The 22291-nt window shown below is 39.7% G+C and overlaps 1 protein-coding gene across 18 annotated transcripts in view; it reads left to right on the top strand.

Moving 5' to 3' along the window:
• The window catches only part of LOC131962634 (mitogen-activated protein kinase kinase kinase kinase 4-like), a 53169-nt gene that overhangs the window by 6000 nt on the left and 24878 nt on the right, over positions 1-22291 (top strand). For all 18 annotated transcript variants that reach the window (XM_059327598.1, XM_059327599.1, XM_059327597.1 and 15 more), the window contains exons 3-13: positions 9673-9729; positions 15605-15730; positions 16394-16504; positions 17857-17947; positions 18057-18187; positions 18277-18331; positions 18996-19074; positions 20241-20416; positions 20537-20609; positions 21551-21761; positions 21857-22018. In XM_059327598.1, the coding sequence (XP_059183581.1) occupies positions 9673-9729; positions 15605-15730; positions 16394-16504; positions 17857-17947; positions 18057-18187; positions 18277-18331; positions 18996-19074; positions 20241-20416; positions 20537-20609; positions 21551-21761; positions 21857-22018 (1272 nt within the window). The remainder of the gene's footprint in view (positions 1-9672; positions 9730-15604; positions 15731-16393; positions 16505-17856; positions 17948-18056; positions 18188-18276; positions 18332-18995; positions 19075-20240; positions 20417-20536; positions 20610-21550; positions 21762-21856; positions 22019-22291) is intronic.

Raw genomic sequence — 22291 nt, 5'->3', positions numbered from 1 at the left:
TTGAAGCAGACACACACTCTGCGTCCTCTCTAGGAGACAGTCTGCGTCTCTTTTGTCCCCTTCTCCCCCACACTGACCCTCTCCCTAATGGGTGTCACAAGACCCACAACGTCCCCTGACTGGCCACGCTGCCTGAACAAAACTCTCTGTGTCCGTCCATCCGTCCGAGTGTGTGAAGCTCATTGAGAGACCTCATTACACGAGTGGTGTTGAGATGAGACACAAAGGCCCGAGACGAGAAACCAGACAGTCTCTCTCCTGTCTTTCTCCAGCGTCTTTTACTCCACAGCTCTTTTTCTTTTCAAGACCACATTTCCTGAAGACACTTCTGCTTTAATGCGTCGGGACAAATATTCTCATTTCCCAGTCCATACAAAGGGATGGGAGTGAATTTCTTTTCTTTTAAAGACCCACTCAACTCGCTCTCATTCTCACCACATGCAGTTAGAAACCATTTCCGAAACAACAGCTCATCTTATTTTAATAACTACATACCAGGGCTGAGGATGTTTCCTCACAGTCAGAATCCCACTTGCATCTTTTCCTGCTTTAAAAGCCAGCAAGTAAAATATATCTATACCTATCAACTACAGCCATAGTTTTCAGCAATAGCATTAAAAATCTGAGGTAATTTCTGCACAGATGCTGTTAAAATAATTACAGCAATCAAGTAGTTCACCAGTCTTTTCTTACATGACGAGGTGATGTATTACAGTTCAAAATAAAGTAAGCTACACATTATATACAGTAGGCCTGCTGTATTAAAGTGTATTTTAATTTTACACACTAAAGTAATTTTTAAAAGCGCTTTTATTTTGAAAGAGTCAATAAAATTCAGTAAATCATGAAGCCAGCCATGCCAATTTTTCATATTATGACAACATATGTAAAAAATAAATATTATATATAGTAGGCTTGCTGTATTATAGTGTACTTGAATTTCACACAGTACAGTCATTTAAAAAAGTTTTTTTTAAACAATCAATAAAATTCGGTAAATATCAAAGTTAAACATGCCATATTTTATATCCATGTAATCAACATAAAAATGGCAATTTGATGGCAATCTGCATTAGAAATGAAGAGAAAGAGACACAAATTGTATATATCTAATATAAAATTTCTCCGCTTTGTGATTTATTTGATCATTTTAAAGGTTGTCACTGAGTTTAATGCCTATTTAGGCCTGAGGAAAGGCTCCACCATGCATCTTTGATCCCTCCCAGCAGCCACTGCACTGTGATCAATAGACGTGCAGTCCCATCAGCTGGCCTCCTGTCTGAGACTCTCCGTGTGTGCGTCCTCTACACATTCGCAAGTCACCCTTCCTCTTTCCCCAGCAACTCTCTGCATCTCTTCGCTCACTCCCTGTCTTTTACTCTGCGTCCAGTCTCATCACTGTTTCTTTCTTTGCCACTTCTTCCATCTTCACTTCTCTGGGGAGTGCTAGAGTGCAGGAAGCAGGGCAGAGGCTGTGTGTGTGTGTGTGTGTGTGTGTGTGTGTGTGTGTGTGAGAACTGGGTCAGTGTGCTGGTATGCAGCAGCAGCAGCAGCAGTATAAAGTGGTAGAGCCCACACTGCAAAAAAGCCAACTTGTATTTTTTGGCCTAAAACAGTGATTTAAGTTGGTAAAACTTGGAAATATAAATTACTGACATTTAGGGCAATAATGTAAGTTAGCACAACAAAGGAATCCAGTTGTCTGCTCAAAAACAAGTTGGTGAGTTGTTGTTACTTATATCTTTAAGTTGGGGTTCACAACAAGGGACAATAGTTCTGATAACTCTTATTTCTTTGTTGTGAAATGCGGGAAAGCGGTGAAATTCGGTCATTAGCGAAAACTAGCGGCTAACTGATGCTAGCGACTAACTGACGCTAGCGGCTAACTTACTAACTAGCTTGTCACTTGTAACTTAACTCGTAACTTAACTTACTAGCTTGTTACAGCTACAAGAGTAGCCATTAGCGTATCAATGCTAACTCAAAATTGTGGTCGCAACATTAGCTGACATTTCATAGCAGCGTTACAGGATTAAAAGTTATTACAATGTAAAATTCTAAGTTAGCACAACTTACAGTTGAGTTGACAAAAATCTGAATTCAGAGTTGAGCAAACTCAAAAACAAAGCGTAAAATATTTAGTTTAATTGTCCAACTTAAAATTTTATCGGAGTTTGTTGCCTTGAAATTTTGAGTTCAGCCAACTTTTCTTTTTTTGCAGTGCAGAGAGGCAGGGGCAAGGCACAGCCTGGATGTCATGTGCTGCTGCTTACTGCTGATTGATCATTTCTGTAGTCGGCAGCAGTGTGCATGCATGGCTTGTGGAGGTAGATGGAGGTTGTGACCTGCTGCTTTATCACCTCCTATCCAACCACCTCCTCACTCCGTCAGTTCCAATGTCACCTTAGATCTTCACATGACCCTGCACTGGAGGTCACCCACCCCTCATTACCACGCCTCCACCAGCGCTCGCCACTGACCTTTTGAAGAACCGAGCCGTGGCGCCCGGCCATCCCCTCGCTGTGTCAACTAATAATACCAAACCCAGTTTGTTTTGCACCTACATGGCTAGTTAGAAAGCATGTCGCTCAATTTCAGCACTGTGTTGTGCAATGGCAGCTCGAGCCAAAAAAACTAGGTTGGAAAGCCAGCCAGTATTTTGAAATAGTTGCAAAGTGTGATTGATCTTGCATTAATGTGAACGATGCAGGGAGGGAGAGGCTCTGGTCAATCAGGACTCAGGATGCGAGCCTTGTGGAAACGTGTATGGGAACCAGTTCTCCCCCCTTTGTCCACGCCGGCTCTGAGGGCAGACCACTAACCATACTGCTGAGCATTACTGCTTAAGTGAAAATCCACCCTAAAACATGAATCATTTGTTTATTTCTGGGGTTTTGGTGCAGCCAGCGGATATCTGGATCATGACCATCCGGGCCAAGATCCTTTTCCGTATATAGAAGATAGTCATTAACAGAAAACATGTTATATTGAGATACACACTACTGGTCAAAAGTTTTAGAACACCCCAATTTTTTCCAGTTTTTTAACAACTTAACTCTATGGAGTCTTGTCCATTTTTGAATTCTTTTCATGTCTTTGTAAGTCATTTTGTGTCTTTTTTTTGGTAATTTTGTGTCTTTTTTTAGTCATTTTGTGTCTTTTTTTGGTAATTTTGTCTTTTTTTAGTCATTTTGTGTCTTTTTTTTGTCATTTTGTGTCTTTTTTTAGTCATTTTGTGTCTTTTTCTTGTCATTTTGTGTCTTTTTTTTTGTCATTTTGTGTCTTTTTTTTGTCATTTTGTGTCGAATTGAATTCTTTTCATGCCTTTGTAAGTCATTTTGTGTCCTTTTTTACTCATTTTGTGTCTTTTGGTGTCTTTTTTGGTCATTTTGTGTCTTTTTTTAGTCCTTCAGTCCATCATAAAATGTGATTTTGAATCTTTTTTTACTTTCAAAACACTATCATGCTCAATCAAGAATTGTAAATGTTGCAAATGTGCATTCATTTCAGAGTACACTGAGACATTAAACTGCATCATTTTCAATTAAATTCTGGAAAAGTTGGTGTGTTCTAAAACTTTTGACCAGTAGTGTATATATTGTTACCAAAATATGAAATTACCGATTCTGGGGAGAAGATTTTCTGGCAATAAAATATTGTAATTTAATAGGAATTAATCCCTTTAGTCCGTTTTTAGAGTTGAGTGAGATATCGTCTCCACACTGTTAACAGTTTATTTTGTTTTCGGGTAGATTTTAACTTAATGTCTCTGGCTTTAAAAGCAGCAAGTCAGTCGGTGGTTTAGTGCAGAGCTGGAGAGTGGCCAGCAGCACATCTGGCCGTGGTTATAAGAGGAGCTGGAGCTGGAGGCCAGGGAGGGCTGAGTGATAGCTCCCTGCCTCAGATAACCCCTCCGCAGCCACGCCTAGCTGGCTGCTTCATGGGGCACTTAGGGCCTCGCCGCAGCCCTCACAGGGGCCCGACCACAGGGCCAGAGCTGAAGGGATCAGTCGATTATCGATCAGTCTAGAAATTGCAATCAACTGATGATTTGTTGAGTTTTGTTGATCGAAGAAAATGGTAAATGTTTCTCTGTTAAGTATAATTGCAAATAGAATATTACATACATGAAGTCTAGATATTAGATTAACCCATTGACGCCTGAAATGCCTGTAAAACCTCTGGGCGATTTTAATATAAGCCCCTAAAACCTGAAGTTTTTCTGGAAATTCAACAGAAGTGTCAACGCTTCGACTAAATAATAGATTTTTCTGCCTCTGTAGCAGATAGAAATGAAATTCAAAAAGTATTTGAGAGCTTATACAAATACTACAAAACGACATATCCGCTTTCCAGGCTTCAATGGGTTAAACAATTGCTCAAAACAAAAAAATGTAAAAATAATCAACAGATTAATCAAAAACACAGCTCAGCAAAGGCTATATATTAATTTGTAGCGATTGCTAAGATCAGATCAGAAAAAGCTGCTAGTGTCTTTCTTTATTTACATTGATTCCTATTCATTGTTCCAAATACTTAATATTATGATACCCCTTTGACCCCAAACCCTGAGTGGGGCATGAATTTATTGCACAACCTCTATGTATATATTAATTGAGGAAATATTCTGCAACTACTAAATAATGAAAATAATCGCCCTAACTATAAAAATGGCTACTTTACAGTCCTGTGGATGAGAAATGTGCTGATTGATGTTAACTTTGGCGCTTTCCATGAATTTATTTGCACGTCCCTCTTAGAATAACCTAGTTAATAGTAGATTTGAAAGATCTATTGAGCATATTTGGCAGCATCCTGTCTCCAAATACAACTTTCCATTAAACTTTCCTGTTTTAATCTGTGCTCATTCACGTCATTTGTAATTACTCATGCATGCAGAATTAAGCACGTCAGGACAGTTGTGTGTAATCTGGCCACTCATCTCATTACTCCCATGCTAATGTTGTGTAACCCAGTTGTTTTGTGGTATCAAAATGCAATAACCTTGTGGCCTAGATAACCCTTTCTCCGCCCACAAGCTGAGAGATGTTTGAGTTTATACCACCATAAATTCTTCAGGCTCACAGAGAAGAAATCATCGAACATTCATGTCCTCACCTCCGGATATCTCTTCCAAACCACACAGCTTTAAATCAGCATATGAACAGACTTTTTTGTTCGGCTGTCAGGTTTACGCACACATTTATCTAGACCTGACAACTGTGAAAATTAAGAACTTTAGTTTATTAACAGCTAAAAAGAGAGATTAATAGCATTGTCAGTGAGCACAATAACTGACACATTGATCCTTTTCTTTTTGTCCATTGTTCAGACGAAGAAAATTGTAACCAGTCATCAAATTTGACACCATTTAACCGCAGTGCTTTTATTTTGAAAAAAAATAGCAAACATTATCATTAGCACTAGAGCTAACAAGCACTTTTACTATAGTTAAGACAACAAATATAGCCACTAATATATATGACAGAATAAAATAAACTTTAACAAACCTTGTGTCCTGTCAGTCAGCCACTATAGAAGCCTTTTTCATACTTTATATCAACTTTATATGAATTACTACGCACTCGTTATTATTTACAGTTAGTTTTTTTTTCATTTAATCGTTCTACCGGTTATTTCCTGTCACTACCTTTCAAAATTAAAGCACCCGTTTTACACTGGACGACACCTTTTCAAAATAAAGGCATCACAACATTGTAAAACACCTTGAAAATGTACAAACATGAAAAAACAAGCTATATAATACAAATATACCAATAGGAACCTTGCTAAAGGTCATTTACAGTTGTGTTTAAAATAAATGTTAAAGTGATATAGTGATTGGAGTATTTACTACTTTTTACTGCTATATTTGATTTACTCCACATTAACAGTCTTATCATAACATGTATTCCTATCAGTAGCAGCTCAAAACCAGATAATTTACTGTATTTTATAAAGCTATTAAATTAATATTGAGCAGAATTTAGTTCAGAGTTTTGGTCCGGGCCCTGCAACCTTCGTGGTGTTGGTCATGTGGCCCCTTGGGGAAATTAATTGCCCACCTCTGATTTAACCTCTACAGGTGCAGTGTTTACACCTGGTGTTAGGTGTAGCCTCCAGGGCTTTAAACAACACAATAGTAGAAGAGGTGGCAGTGAGTCAGTGGCTCTATTTGGGATTTGTTGGCACAAACAAAGTCGTGATTCATGCAGTGACATTAAACTTAGATTTTGCAATCCTTTTTTCAAACATTAAACACAATGAGTGGATAGAAATGAGCAAGGGTGTGTCTTACTGTCTATGAAACAACTTTTCATTTGTTCTTTCATAACTTGCTTCAGTTATCAACACTCATTTCCTGTCATTAAATTAATGAACTAATCAACTGAATATTTGTTTCAGTTTTTAACAGTTTTTATTAACATCTACTTATTATTAAATAGTTTAATTAACTGTCTGAACGACACAACTTAAAAATCACCAAAATGACACCATTAATCACAGCTAGAAACTGTTTAAATAATAATCTAATTTCAGAAGGTCCTTGAATGAAATGTGTGTTCAAAATTACTTTATTCTACATGTATGATTTTTTAAAAATTGCCAAAAATAAGCCATTTGCCTAGATCATGTAAAAAAACGTTAAATTCTGCTCTTCTCGACTCAGACCAACAGTCACATGACAAAAAAAATCAATAAATCTTTGACTAAACTGGGAGGAGAAAAGACATATAGGTTGTAAAAATGTAAACACTTCAATATGAATAGCTGTGGAGGCCCCATTTTACCCATTATTGGAAACACTGTGGTCACTTGGAAAAATGTTGTGTATATAGATTCCATCTTCCACCATTTTAGTAAGATTTTCATCGAGTTCTCCCAACCAAGGTTATAATAGTTTGGGATTTTTCATTAGTTTTAGTTTTAATTTTGTTGTGAATTTTTGTTTTCAAATTCAGTTAGTTTTACTTAGTTTTTAGAGTGAGTTTTCTAGTTTTAGTTTAGTTTTTATTAGTTTTAGTGTTAGTTTTAGTTTTTTGTAATGGGCTATATGTTGGGTGCCAGATTCAAAGTGGTCGTAATAAATTTTGTCTTTATTTCCTTTGGTTTATCATCTCAGCCCCAATAAGGTTATTAACTCTTACAGTTCTGGGTGTTTAGAATTTTGTTTTGAGTGTAAACATCCCAGTCTCAGTAAACATATTCACCATGTGTTGCATGTTCAAATAGGAACAGTGAATTATGAATGAAAAAAGTTGACAAAAACGAAAACTAAGGACATTTTCACTATCATTTTAGTTAGTTTTAGTTAGTTTTGTAACCACAAAATACAGTTTTAGTTAGTTATGTTTTTTTTAAAAACTCTAGTTTTTATTTTTATTTCAGTTAACGAAAAAATTTTTTCAATTCTAGTTTTCGTTATTTCATTAGTTTTCGTTAACTATAATAACCTTGATCCCAACTTCTAGCTTTGATTGTGCTGATTCCATAGAGATGCAGGACTTTTATATTATAATGGAAAACTAGAAAATGAGGCCACAGTGAAATGTGAAAGGCGCAAAAAACTTGGTCTTCAGAGGTTTATTCATAAATCCTTCTTCTAAATCCTTGGACTTCTTACTGTAGGACAGTACAAGTGTCCTCAGGGCAGAGGGAAGAGGTGGACTCCTGAGTTTCCACCTGTGACCAGTGAACCCAGCGAGGCCGGCCCATCAGCAGCGAGCACACGGGGAGCTGACAGCCATCATGTCAGCTCCACTGTTGTTTGTGTAGTGGCGACCCTGGGATCAAAGTGGAGAGGATTAAAGGCATTGTAAAGTGTCCCTCTCATCCCCTCTGCTGCCCAGTGAAAAGAGAGGGCCCCTAAGCCTGCATGGCTTTTATTGTCATAATCCATACAGTTTCAATTGACTATGGAATGCACTGGCTAAGATGATGGTTGTGGAGGTGGGGGGTGTCCATATGTGTGTGTGTGTGAATGTGCATTTATGTGTGTCCTCCTCCTCCTGCAGACCATGCACCAGGTCTGTGCAGTGTATTGATGAATGTGACAGTAGCTGCAGCGCTATCACTGCAGTGCTGTCCCAAAGAGTGTGAAGGGGCAACCTGGTCTCACAGAAATCCGTGAAATAGCCACGGATTTCGCTTAACTCAAAATCCGTGGAATAGCCACGGAATCGCTCAAATTTACGTGAAACTGACACGGATTTCGATACAATGCAAGTTAATGACAGTCATATCCCGTGGCTATTGGTTCGTTCCAAGTCACGTGACTTTCAAGGTCCCGGCGGTCAGAACAAAAAACATGGCGGATAGTTCTCTCATTTTTAGTGAAAAATCAATATTTTGACTTAGTTTCTGCATAAAAATGGATTTTGATCACATTTCTAGCGGGAAATATATGTTTTATTTTCTAAATCTTCACTCAGTGAATGTACATAATCACTTTGTATGTTGGAATAGCCACGGGATATGACTGTCATTAACTTGCATTGTAGCCAAATCCGTGTCAGTTTCACGGAAATTTGAGCGATTCCGTGGCTATTCCACAGATTTTGAGTTAAGCGAAATCCGTGGCTATTTCACGGATTTCTGTGAGACCATGTTGGAAGGGGAATACCCATACCCATATCCCATGTTTTATCTCTCTGGCCCGCGGGGGGGGGGGGGGGGTACTGAAGCCTCTATTTCGGTCCTTTGTTTATGTAAGGAGTGGCAGTAGGGTGCTAGGAGAGTGGAGAAGTCTGGGAATGTTGGGACTATATAGCTTGGGAATAATAAGCTCATGTGTGGTATGTACTGTATATAGTAGGTCTACTTATACCGTGGGATACTTCAGGCTGGATGCTTTGAGGCACCCACCAAACTGCTTCTATAGTGTTGATTAAATTAAAAAAATGCCTCATCGAGAGTAAATCTCATCAGCACACATGCAGCAGCTTGTAGCATTGTAATAAATCACACTACATGAATCCTAACCCCTGTATCAGATTGATCGTATCACCAGATTCGGTAACACTTTACAATAACGTAACTAATGTTTATAGATGGTTTATAAACCAACTATTAACCATTTACAAAGTGCTCTACATATTTAATCTTTAAATGGTTTCAACCAATTTCTTAAAGGTATATGAATCATTTCAAAATCATTAACATACTAAATATGGTGTTAAAAATGTAATAATGAGTTCAACTAAAACTATTAATAAACTATTAACTATAATTTAATTGTTTGTTAATGGTAAATTAATTATAAACTTACATTAATATACCATCTATTTGTCATTTATGAATAATGTAGTTAGTTTAACAGTAATAAATTATGTGATTACCATTCTAAATGGTCTATAAACGGTTTATAAATGATGATTAAACATTAATAAACTATCTGTTTACCATTTATAAATGATGGTTATTGTAAAGTGTTACCCCAGATTCTGGTCCCTACTGAGACCTGGTGCAGGGCTGATCACAGCGGCTCCCTCAGCAAAACTGCTGATTAATATCTGACAATCAAGTCATTGATTTATCGACTCCTTTTGTTGCCGTACAAATGTGTCAGTTTCTATTTTGAGTTCTGTGTTTCTGACCGTCACACACGTGCACTCTTCAGTTCATTAATCATCAGCTGAGCGTGGACATTTACCTCGTTTTGTGTCTTCACAGGGACGACACGTCAAGACTGGACAGCTGGCTGCCATCAAAGTCATGGACGTCACAGAGGTAAGGCCAAACCATATGTTTATCAGGTTTCAACAGCAGAATGTTAGCATGATCACTAGTTTACTGGAAGTTACTTGGATATATTTGAGCCCTTATTGTCTGGTTAATATTTAAATCACTGACGTCCAAATGTTTTTGAGCTTGCAGAGGGAAAAAATGCCCCGCTCTGTAATGAGTCCATAATAAACAGCAGGGGAGGGGTAGAGGCAACAGGATGCTTATTGAGTGAAGTGCGTCATTTAGCGGGCAGAAGGCTGCCCTGAGCGCTGGGAGGTCCCGTCTGCAGAGGAGACAACACACACAACCACACATGCACATATGCAGAAAACACAAAGCAGAAGGTTGTTCAGAGTGGCAGTGAAGGCCAGCCACCCACACGGCCACAATAATGAAGAAGACACATGAGTGTGCACACATGCAAAAAAAACTGGCTTTACTAGTGAATGGAGCACTTATAGCGAGGGTCGGGTACCTGAGAGCACCTCGTTGAGAGCACATTTTGAAGATATGCATGAGAAAAGCTTGATGGAATTCGTTAAAACTTTTAAAAATGCGCATAAAAGTTTTTACACTCGCTTGATGTGGTTTTTGTCTTTTTTTGAAAAATAGTTAATGTGCTAAACAGGAGATGGAAACACTTTTTCTGATTAATTTCCGACGTACTCATATGACTCATGTCAGAGCAGAAACAGCTGATCAAAGAACAATTATAAGTTGATCAATTGAATCCAATTCCTGAAGACTTCTCTACATTTTCATGGCTCAATCTGATTGAAAAAATAGTAAAAAGCCAGGGCTTTTTTTTTTTTTTAAGCCAGGGCTCTAGATTTTAATCCTGATATAATACAATGCATGGTTTTACGCTATAATGGTCATGGAATTCAACTTTATTTGGTTTAAATGGGACATTTTTGTCCTTAAGGGTCAGAGTATGTGTATTTTGGCAGCACTGTTTATTATACACTAATTATAAGAGCTTAGACTGAACCTTTAAAAACAAAAAAACAAAAAACATGACACTAGAGCCCGACCGATATTGGATTTTTGAGACTGATGCTGATACTGATTTTAGAGGGGAAAGTTAATCGATAACTGATCTCGTGGGTGGCCAAAGTTGTCCGATTAGCAACCTCTTTTTTGTTGTTTCCTCTCTACTTCTTCTCCTGTTTACTGATGGATTAGCCTACAGCAACACGTTACACTGCTATCTTCTGACCAAAGTATGTTTATGCAACTTTGTTTAATCGCTCTAATGGAAACATCCCTAATTTTCATTTTCATTAATGCCACATTTCTAAATTTCGAAATTGAGTTATAACTAAAAATTAACTCCTTGATGTCCGTTTAATCTTGTGACAATGTTTTAGATTTTAATTTTACTTTATTTCAGATATATATATGAATTTAAACATAAAAACCAAAGCAGACCGCAGTAAGTGGTCTGCTTTGACCGTGATACAGTGTAGCCTTGTATTTCTTCATTTTGTTGAATAGTGAAGACAAGAATAAAATAAATTTTAAGTTTATTTGACAGGGGAATTATTATATAGATTGTGATTAAGTAAAAAAAAAAAAACTGAGATAAAATTGTATTAAGACTAAAATATAACATTACTTTATAATATTAAGTCTAAAATTCAGAAATCAACGAATAGAGTTGTTTAACACTTTTAAATACATTTATAACAAATTCCTTTTGAAAATGTTTATTTACTGAAAACAAAATATAAAAGCTGAAAGAAGACAAGAACATTTTTATTAGAACCTTTTACAGTAATGCAAAACCAGAGTGCAGTAACTAGATTTTTGGGGTCAAAGGTCAAATAAATCATCATGATTTTTTAGCATGAAAATTACATCATTAATACATGTAGAAATAAGTGTCATATCACTTACCTACCTATAACCCATTTGGATGGCCAGTTAAAAAAACGTTAAACTTTAAAGCAGTTTTCCTCAGTTTTACCCTTAGTGTAGTTACTGCAGTTAGGCTTTGTAGGGCAGTATAGCAGTGTCACATACACTGGAACCCTAAAGACTCTCCAGACGCAGCAGAGCGGCCGTGTGCCCCCGACCTGCCTGCTGCACTCCTCAACAGGCCCACGTCACCATGAATCATGAGTGACACACTTAGTTCTTATCATGTGTAACAGGTGAAGACAACATTGCCCAACCGTTTCCTGCTGTAGGCGTGCCCTCTAGACATGTCGTAAACTTATAGACAACTTGAATGGAAATCATCTGTCAAATAAAACAGGTGCCCACTGAGGCCAAACCTGTTTTAATAATGCTGTTGTGTAAATGAGTGCTGCACTTGATATTGGGTGTGTGCCTTTAACACAAGCTTGTGATGCAGTAAATGTCGTAGGTGGCTATCATATGCCATATTTATATTACCTGCATACAATTGAATGATTCATCGTGTTTTGTCTTCACCATAAACCTGATGAAGCTTACTGACCCCAGACTGAGCTCTTTGATTTTTAAGACAGTGTGACTTAATTTGTAGGCTTTTTTTTCCACAATTTTCTGACATTTTATAGCCTAAACCAGTAGTTCTCAACCTTTTTGAGTCGCGACCCCCAATTTAACATGCATGTTCACTCACTGAACAGAATCTCACACGCACAGTTCAGATCATACAAAAAACGAAACAAAATGACCAAAAAAAGACAATTTGACCAAAAAAGACACAAAATTACCCCAAAAAGAAACAAAATTACCAAAAAAGACACAAAATTACCAAAAAAAGGAAACAAATTACCAGAAAAAAAGACACAAATTGACCACAAAATGATCAAAAAACAAACACAAAATGACCAAAAAAAGACATTAAGTGACCAAAAAGACTAAAACACTTGAACACTTTAACACAGAGACAGAGGAGACAGACCCCATTTGGGGTGCCGACCCCCAAGGTTGAGAACAGCTGGCCTAAACAATCAGTCTGGTTAATTCATTAATTGGATAAAATTATCAGTACATTCATCAGTAATTACAGAGTTAGAGTTTGGGCTTTTGGACATCGCCGTCCTGTTTTTTTTGGAGCCAGTAGTGGCCATATTTGTATGAGATGGGAGCATCTGTACTTTGCTGTCTATGATATTTATTAGGATGCTAAATTTGGCTCGCAAATACAGGCTTAAAACAAAGTGTGATACAGGAAAAAACATGAACAACCAAGTGTTTTAGTCAGACAGAACACTGAAATTGACATTTTTTATTCATTGAAATGCTTACAATTAACATTTATAACCTGAAATTAGATGTACACTGTCAATCATAAGGTTGCCACGCCCGAAAGCATACCCTGCTTTATCATTTATTTGACTCTAAATTGGACCATAATTTACAAAATGAACATCCTGCTGTATTAAATAAGACCATAAACTCATTAGGAAAATGTTTACTGAGGTACTAAATCAAGTGAGAAGTCGGGTCATTTTCTCAAAAAACGGCTATTCAATCTGACTACTTTCTGCTCTTTCACAAGAAAAAGTGTCCTTTCCTCCTCTAATAACTGGTACCTGATCATCGTCCCTGTGTTTCATGAGGCCATGTCTCTCTCTCTCCTCTGTCCTGACCGTGGAGCTCGTCCACAGGCCTGCCCACTGTCACTCTGACCCACATTCTCCTCCCTGCTCCACATTCTCAAATCCAGACACTCCTCCACTCCTCTTCAGCGCCGTCACATAGCCCTGAAGCTAAAAATGGCTGCTCTCTTTACTGTGGCTTTATTTTATTATATATATTAAAAGCGTTTCCAATCCTCTGCTGCAGAGATGACTGGTAGATTTGGGCAGATTGTTCCTGTGTACTACTTCTTTAAAATCGATTTGGGAGCCAGCTTTGTCATCAAGATAAACCCTGAAAATTCTGCCACTTGTAAAGAAAATGATATATTATGTGTCATTTATATCTAAGCCATCTTCAAGCATAATGCACGGACATTGTATGTGACCTACTATCGCAGATTAATAACCTCTTTATTAATCTGTAAACATTGTTTTTTTCACTCAAATCCTCTGTCATTTGACCAACCTCCATTCCTCCTCCTCTCCTCTCTCCCTCCGTCACATCACCATATGATTGTGTCAGTCTTCCCTTCAACCGTGTGACTTGTGGCAGCGAGGCGTTCACAGTCGGGAGTGTGATAATCCAACAGCTGCACAGCAGAGAGGGGGGGTGGATGGGAGGAGAGAGAGAGAGAGAGAGGGAGAGAGAGGGAGGTTCGGAGGGGGTGCGCACAACAGAAAGGCTTACGTCAACTCAAACGAGTCATGCAGCAGCAGTATGGCCGCCTGCACAGGCAGCCAACTGCCATTTTGCTGTAGGTGATAGGTGCACACAACACAGTGCAGAAACATGCAAACATAGCGTCACCTTTCTCTTCATTTTAACCACATTCTGACTGTTCAGCCCGGTGAGAATGCACACATGGTCGTCTGCAGCGATACTGCTGTGGTTTCACCTCCTCCCCCCTCCTCCCACTGTACTTTTCTATAGGAGAACCGTAAAGCAGAGCACTCGTGGGCTGACCCCCTGCATGTGTTCAATTATCACTTCACTGTTAATCATTGTCAAGTTGCACTATTGGGGTGCAGCAGAGCGTTAGCACTGCAGCTAGTTGTGTATTAACTACCTGTGTATTTACAGGGAATTTACAAAATTTAAAAAATTAAAAAAAATATATATTTTTTTTAAATTAAAAAAATTTAAAAATGTACAGGGGTACCATTATCATGTCTGTTTTTCAGGTTGCAATTTATTTTTTATTTTTTTTAAACAATATTGTTTATTGGTTTTCACAGCACACGGTGGAAAAACAAACAAACACAAAGAACAATCAAACAAATAAAATAGAATATATAAAAATAAAATAAAATAAAAAGAACCCACACTTGGCTATACTGCACTACAACTCGGCTCACAGACACAGAGAAAAAATAAATAAATTTAAAAAAAAATATATCGACAGATGATTCAGATATTATATAGATACAAAAATAAATGACAGTTAAGCACCCCACATGTTCCAGTCCTATGTAAATCCTCGTGTAAATATGGTTGAAATATTCATACCAATGTATAACATAAAAGGGTCCCATATTCTATGAAAGATGTCCTCTTTATCACGCAGCATACATGTCAGATAGTCAAGAGATATATATTCTATTATAACCTTATGCCATTGTGTTCTAGAGGGAGTTTTATCTGTTATCCAGTTTAAGAGAATACATTTTCTAGCACAGAAAGTTAACATTTTGTACAATTTCTTCTCATACTTATCAACAATAAAGCCATTTGATATGCATTTATTTTTAAAGGCATCCATTCTCTGCTTTCTTCCAACCTCATTATGATATATTAACTGTGTTTTTGAAGGCAGGATTCTTATCTTTAAGCAGCTCTATTCAGGATAATGTGAGCCTGATACTAATGGATATCTGTGGGGGATTTGCCATCGATCTAATGTATATTTAGTTTTTTTTTTTTTTAACAAGAGATTACCGATAATGGCTACTGTACACATCAACTCACACTGAGACTCACTCATGCATCATTAATCCCTAAACAAAGGAATCATTTGCCAGTAGACGGACGACTCCTACTGCATTGTTGTATAGCAGCAGAAGATGAATAAGGCCACGCTGAGCTGAACCACACCAGGGCGTAGTCACAGAGCTTGACACTTGCTATGACCCTCAGTATGGAAGTGGATTGATTCTGATCTGAAATGAAATGTCACTCAAGGCCACATAATGATTAAATTATTGTATTTCATCATAAAGATTTTCCAGAAGAAGGACAAACACCCTCTTGTCTGTTTATACCTCTGTAACGTGTTACTGTGTGTGTGTGTGTGTGTGTCTAGGATGAAGAGGAGGAAATTAAACTGGAGATCAATATGCTGAAGAAGTATTCCCACCACCGAAACATAGCCACCTACTATGGTGCTTTCATTAAGAAAAGCCCCCCGGGACATGATGACCAGCTATGGGTAAGTCCCCAAATCCACTCAAGATATTAAAGTAAAAAAAAGTATGGAAAACATGTCATTATTTCTTCCACTTTTTTAGTTAAGTGGGGTTGTGAGAGTTACTTATCCAAAGTCAGTGTCAGGGCTTGAAATACAACCTGAGTATGCATGTTAGTGCATGTAAAATTTGACCTAAATCTCACCTAAATCTATGCACGGCTGCTTACAGGGCTCTCACACCCCATGTCGTCTAACACAGAAATAAGAAAGGATGCAATCATTTGCTAATCCTTTGAAACATACAGTACAAAGACAGTATATTTTTATGTTCAAACTGATAAGAAGCAGGGATGTATTAACTCTTTTTTTTGTCTTAGTCTTTTGTACAAATCATGATTTAAAAAAATATACTCAACTGTTCTCATGTAGCACACCAATTGTCATTTCTACTGTGTAGTTTATTATTATTATTTTACATTCGTATTTTAACTGAAAAATATGGCAGTTTTGTCAATAAATATGTCCCAGTGACGTCTATATATTGGAAAAGCAGGAGGAGGAATAAAACATGAAGAAGTTTAGGAGTAAACTACATTCTTGCCGTGGTATGGTCCTTGTAACTGTTTGTTCAGTGATCATGGATGGAGACTAATCATATCTAATCTAATCATGTCTGTTATTTAGTTGGTGATGGAGTTCTGTGGAGCTGGTTCCATCACAGACCTGGTGAAGAACACCAAGGGGAACCAGCTGAAGGAAGACTGGATCGCCTACATCTCCAGAGAGATTCTCAGGGTGAGCCTCTCCTCCTCTCCTCGTTTCCTCTCCTCTCCTCGTTTCCTCTCCTCTCCTCTCCTCTCCTCTCCTCTCCTCTCCTCTCCTTGTTTCCTCTCCTCTCCTCTCCTCTCCTCTCCTTGTTTCCTCTCCTCTCCTCTCCTCTCCTCTCCTTGTTTCCTCTCCTCTCCTTTCCTCTCCTCTCTCTCCTCTCCTCTCCTTGTTTCCTCTCCTCTCCCTCTCCTCGTTTCCTCTCCTCTCCTCGTTTCCTCTCCTCTCCTCTCCTCTCCTCTCCTCTCCTCTCCTCTCCTTGTTTCCTCTCCTCTCCTCTCCTCTCCTCTCCTTGTTTCCTCTCCTCTCCTCTCCTCTCCTCTCCTTTCCTCTCCTCTCCTCTCCTCTCCTCTCCTTGTTTCCTCTCCTCTCCTCTCCATGTTTCCTCTCCTCTCCTCTCCTCTCCTCTCCTCTCCTCTCCTCTCCTCGTTTCCTCTCCTCTCCTCTCCTCTCCTCTCCTCTCCTCTCCTCTCCTCTCCTTGTTTCCTCTCCTCTCCTTGTTTCCTCTCCTTGTTTCCTCTCCTCTCCTCTCCTCTCCTCTCTCTCCTCTCCTCTCCTCTCCTTGTTTCCTCTCCTCTCCTCGTTTCCTCTCCTCTCCTCTCCTCTCCTTGTTTCCTCTCCTTGTTTCCTCTCCTCTCCTCGTTTCCTCTCCTCTCCTCTCCTCTCCTCTCCTCTCCTCTCCTCCTCTCCTCTCCTCTCCTCTCCTCTCCTCTCCTCTCCTCTCCTTGTTTCCTCTCCTCTCCTCTCCTCTCCTCTCCTCTCCTTGTTTCCTCTCCTCTCCTCTCCTCTCCTCTCCTTTCCTCTCCTCTCCTCTCCTCTCCTCTCCTTGTTTCCTCTCCTCTCCTCTCCTCTCCTCTCCTCTCCTCTCCTCTCCTCTCCTCTCTCCTCTCCTCTCCTCGTTTCCTCTCCTCTCCTCTCCTCTCCTCTCCTCTCCTCTCCTTGTTTCCTCTCCTCTCCTTGTTTCCTCTCCTTGTTTCCTCTCCTCTCCTCTCCTCTCCTCTCCTCTCCTCTCCTCTCCTTGTTTCCTCTCCTCTCCTCGTTTCCTCTCCTCTCCTCTCCTCTCCTTGTTTCCTCTCCTTGTTTCCTCTCCTCTCCTTGTTTCCTCTCCTCTCCTCTCCTCTCCTCTCCTCTCCTCCTCTCCTCTCCTCTCCTCTCCTCGTTTCCTCTCCTCTCCTCTCCTTGTTTCCTCTCCTCTCCTTGTTTCCTCTCCTCTCCTTGTCTCCTCTCCTCTCCTCTCCTCTCCTCTCCTCTCCTCTCCTCTCCTCTCCTCTCCTCTCCTCTCCTCTCCTCACTAATACCCTCTGTCTCTGTCTCCTCCTCAGGGTCTGGCCCACCTCCATGCCCACCACGTCATCCACCGTGACATCAAGGGCCAGAACGTCCTGCTGACTGAGAACGCTGAAGTCAAACTCGGTGAGTGGTAACACAGGTTTTTTTTTTGTGTGTTTGCTGACTTTTCCTCAGATCAGGGTCTGAGTTGAACTACACTGTATTGACTGTGGTTACTCTAATTACTCTCCAGTTGACTTTGGTGTGAGTGCTCAGCTGGATCGGACAGTGGGGAGGAGGAACACCTTCATCGGGACCCCTTACTGGATGGCCCCTGAGGTCATCGCTTGTGACGAGAACCCAGACGCTACATACGATTACAGAGTAAGAGCCTCCGACACTGTGACACCTTGGTTTATCTGAGCATGTGTGCTTTTGGTGGTTTGAGTTAACGGGTATATTATTTCTTGCAGAGTGACCTGTGGTCTTGTGGTATCACAGCTATTGAAATGGCTGAAGGAGCACCACGTGAGTACCAGTTTTTCCGCAAATCTTGAGCTGGTTCAGTGCAGTTTTTGGCCACAAGTTACATTTTACTCACCGTGGTCTTGTTTTTTACTCCAATATGTAAGTCCTGCACCTCTAAAAACTAGCACAATCATGGCTAGTAGTAGGGATAACTCAACAGTTTCTTTTGTCCAGTAAAACACAGCTTTATTGCCATAAATTATGAAAAAAAAAATGCAAGTATGATTAATTTTGCAATAATGTTAGTCCCATCTCTAGTGTAAACAGCCTGCAGTTCAGTGCAAACGCATTTAAAGCTTCCCAGTTGCGCTTGAGAGTGCAGAATTTAATGTATTTTACAGGATCTGTTTAGGGCAAAATTTGGATTTTCTGGCTATGATAAATGGTGTAATTTTGGGAATTTTTAATTTTTTTTTTTTATAAAACATGCCTTTTGGGGTACCACACCTGGTAGAGCATGTACCACATTTACCAAGGCTAAGTCCTGAGCAGTTGGCCCTTTCTTATCTGTCTATGCCACAAAAAAAAGCCTAAAAAAAGTTATTTTAAGAGAAAAAATGTCTTTCTGGTTGATGGATTCATAGGTTAATATTAGTGTTTTGTGTTGGTTCAGTCACTTACTTACATACTTACTGATGTCCTGTATGTGTCCGTCTTCTTCCAGCACTTTGTGACATGCATCCAATGCGTGCTCTCTTCCTCATCCCGAGAAACCCTCCTCCCAGGCTCAAGTCTAAAAAATGGTGAGTACCACCCAGAAAGGATTGTGCATTTCTACCCGGTCCAATCCTCATCTCACCCGAATAAATCCTGACAAAGCAGGTTTCCATAAGATATTTTTATGTATAGATTTCCTCCGTGGCCTCCGTATGTGTGCTCTCATGCCGTCTGATTGTATCTCTGACCTCAGACCAGGCAGCTACAGAGGCCTTTTCTCTGCTCTGCTGCTGTTGAACATCTGTGGTCCACCTGCTCTGGCAGGCTCAGACTCTTCTGGCACGCACTGCAGCTCTGCTCTGGACGCACTGCAGAAAAAAACTTTTTTTTTTTTGTAGCTGCCGTGCGAGCTAAGATGAATTAGTTCCTATTTTTAACAGAAGTCATATGGTTGCATTAAATAATAGCTTTTCTGTTAGATTGTTTGATGTTTAATTGCTTGATTGCAGCAGGTGCAGTGGTGATGTGGCCCATATTTCAGAGGTTTCATGGTATATATGAGCTGAAAGGTTCAATGCTGCCTGTCCACATGAATAAACCTCAATTTACACAGAGAAACCAGAGGCTGTTGTCATGCTGTGGAGTGTTTTGGAGCGTTGCTAGGACTGATGGGTAATTTGTAATCAGCTTGTTTGCAGGATTGTCCGTTTTACTTAGGATCCCTGGGTGTGTTGTGTGCTGTCTCTTTTTATATGTTGTAACTCCCTCCAAGCACCAGGCGAACGCAAGTCGGTTTCCTTCAACTGATTTATTTTGAGCGTCATTCATCCATCTCAAAATCCACCGTGAAAACTGCACATAAATTATCATGAAATAAAGGTTAAATCAAATTCACAAACATTACATTCCACAAAGTAAAATACAGATAAATTAAACAAAATACCTTGTTGGCTGCATGCTACATAAAGGGAATTATATTTCATCCTTAGTCTTCTTCACATTAATGATCAGTCTCTCTTGACAAACAATTCCATCTGGACCATTGTTCATGCTTCCCGGGAAATCACACGCACCGAGAGCAGCCAAACGAGACTTGGGTGACTTAGTTCACCTTCAAAATAAAAGCATTATAATGTATACAAATACAACTTAAATTAACTCCTCTATCTGTTGCAATAAATTGGCAACAGTTACATATGTCATGCATTGTTTCCCTCTGTTGATTCTCCTCCTCCTCCGCAATCCCCCACAGGTCCAAAAAGTTCTTCAGCTTCATCGAGGGCTGTCTGGTGAAGAACTACACGCAGCGCCCCCCGACGGAGCAGCTGCTCAAGCACCCCTTCATCCGGGACCAGCCCAACGAGAGGCAAGTCCGCATCCAGCTCAAAGACCACATCGACCGGACCAAGAAGAAGAGGGGAGAGAAAGGTGCGTCTGGCTCTCTTCGGCTTCACCTGCCGACTATTTGCTTTAATTTAATGTGTTTGTGTAACATCATCGCTCAAGCCAGTCTCTTGTGTGTTTCTAACTTCATTTTTTCTTCCGCAGATGAGACGGAGTACGAGTACAGCGGCAGTGAGGAGGAGGAGGAGGATCCTCCGGAGCAGGAGGGAGAGCCCAGGTATGTTCTCGGAGTTATATCATTTATAATCCTTGAGCTGCTGCATTCTGGGCTTTTTTCATCTTCAATTTTCTGATCAGTGAGTTAATGCATACGGCATAACTGTTAATCTAATAAGTCTATAATGAACCGTGAAGCCATAACACACACACTCAGACCTTTAAGGAAAAAATGTCCCCATTGAAACCCAATAAAACCACACTTTTATATCTCAAGGACATTACAGAATTGAGTTATAACCTCTTATATGAAGCTTTCAATCTGGAACCCTGGTTTCAAAAGTGTACTTTCTTCTTTTATTTTCACTATTTTCCATTAGACGGAGCCATTTTGCCCTTATGGGCAAACATGCTATTTTCCACGAGGTTTATTGCTGCTGTTCTATTGAAAAATAAAAACGCCTCAAAAGAGTGTTGCTACTCATCACAGACATATCCCAGACTGTAAAAAAATTTTTTTTAAATACCCCAAGTATTTAGTATAGAAAAGTTAATTACATTTTTGTAGATATGTTTTAAAATAAAAACAAAGTTGGAAGAATAGTGTAATTTAAAAGGCAAAAATTCTCAAAATGAATTAATAATTGGTAGTTATAATCATGACTGATGTTGGCTGGAAGATCTAAAAGTGGAAGATATAGTTTTAGGGAAAGGACTTTTTTGTGCACACTGCAAAAAACATAAAAATGCATCAAATTCATGTTGCAAATAACTGACATATCCTAGACTGTAGATTTTTTCCATTTTTTTCTTTAATAAAAACAACAAAATTAAAGGGTTAAAGATCTGACAGAAGTTGGTTAAGAATTGTAAATAGCTGTTTACTGCAGTTTTAATGCTCTTAATGTCCTTTAGGCACTTTAGAAACGTAAAAGGCGTAGCTTCTTATTGGAAGCTCTTAAAGTCTAAACCCAGCGCCTCTAACGTAATCTCCTGTTGCAGCTCCATCGTCAACGTGCCAGGTGAGTCAACGCTGCGCCGCGACTTCATCCGCCTGCAGCAGGAAAACAAAGAGCGATCCGAGGCGCTCCGCCGCCAGCAGCTCCTCCAGGAGCAGCAGCTCCGCGAGCAGGAGGAGTACAAGCGCCAACTACTGGCTGAGAGGCAAAAACGTATCGAGCAGCAGAAGGAGCAGAGGAGGCGGCTGGAGGAGGTAGGATGATCTTTGATTTTTGAAGACGTCAGACCGATCCGTCTGTCGAAAATCATGTTTTTGTTGAGCAATTTCTTTGTCTTCTGCCCCAACAGCAACAGCGGCGTGAGCGGGAGATGAGGAGGCAACAGGAGCGCGAGCAGCGTCGCCGCGAGCAGGAGGACAAGAGGCGCATTGAGGAGATGGATCGTAGACGTAAAGAAGAGGAGGAACGCCGGCGGGCTGAGGACGAGAAGCGAAGGAACGATCGTGAACAGGTCAGCTTTACTAGTCATGTCTGTCCATTAACACCAGAAGGTTGAATTTACCCGATGTGGTGAAAGAGGATGATTGGTTGAGTTCCTAAATCTGTATGAAAAGCAACAACATTGATAGATTCTTGTGCCGTCCGGGAGAGGATTCAGAGAATGTAGTTTAGGGCTGTACACAGGGTTCGTACGGTCATGAAAAACCTGGAAAAGTTATGAAAAATGCAATTTCTAGGTCCTTGAAAAGTTATTGAAAAATAAAATCCTCCGTAAGGTTTTGGA

Source organism: Centropristis striata, chromosome 24 (assembly GCF_030273125.1).
Source record: "Centropristis striata isolate RG_2023a ecotype Rhode Island chromosome 24, C.striata_1.0, whole genome shotgun sequence".
In the NCBI taxonomy this organism is placed as follows: domain Eukaryota; kingdom Metazoa; phylum Chordata; class Actinopteri; order Perciformes; family Serranidae; genus Centropristis; species Centropristis striata.
Note: the sequence above shows the minus strand (reverse complement) of the source record. Positions and strands in the feature narration are given on the sequence as shown.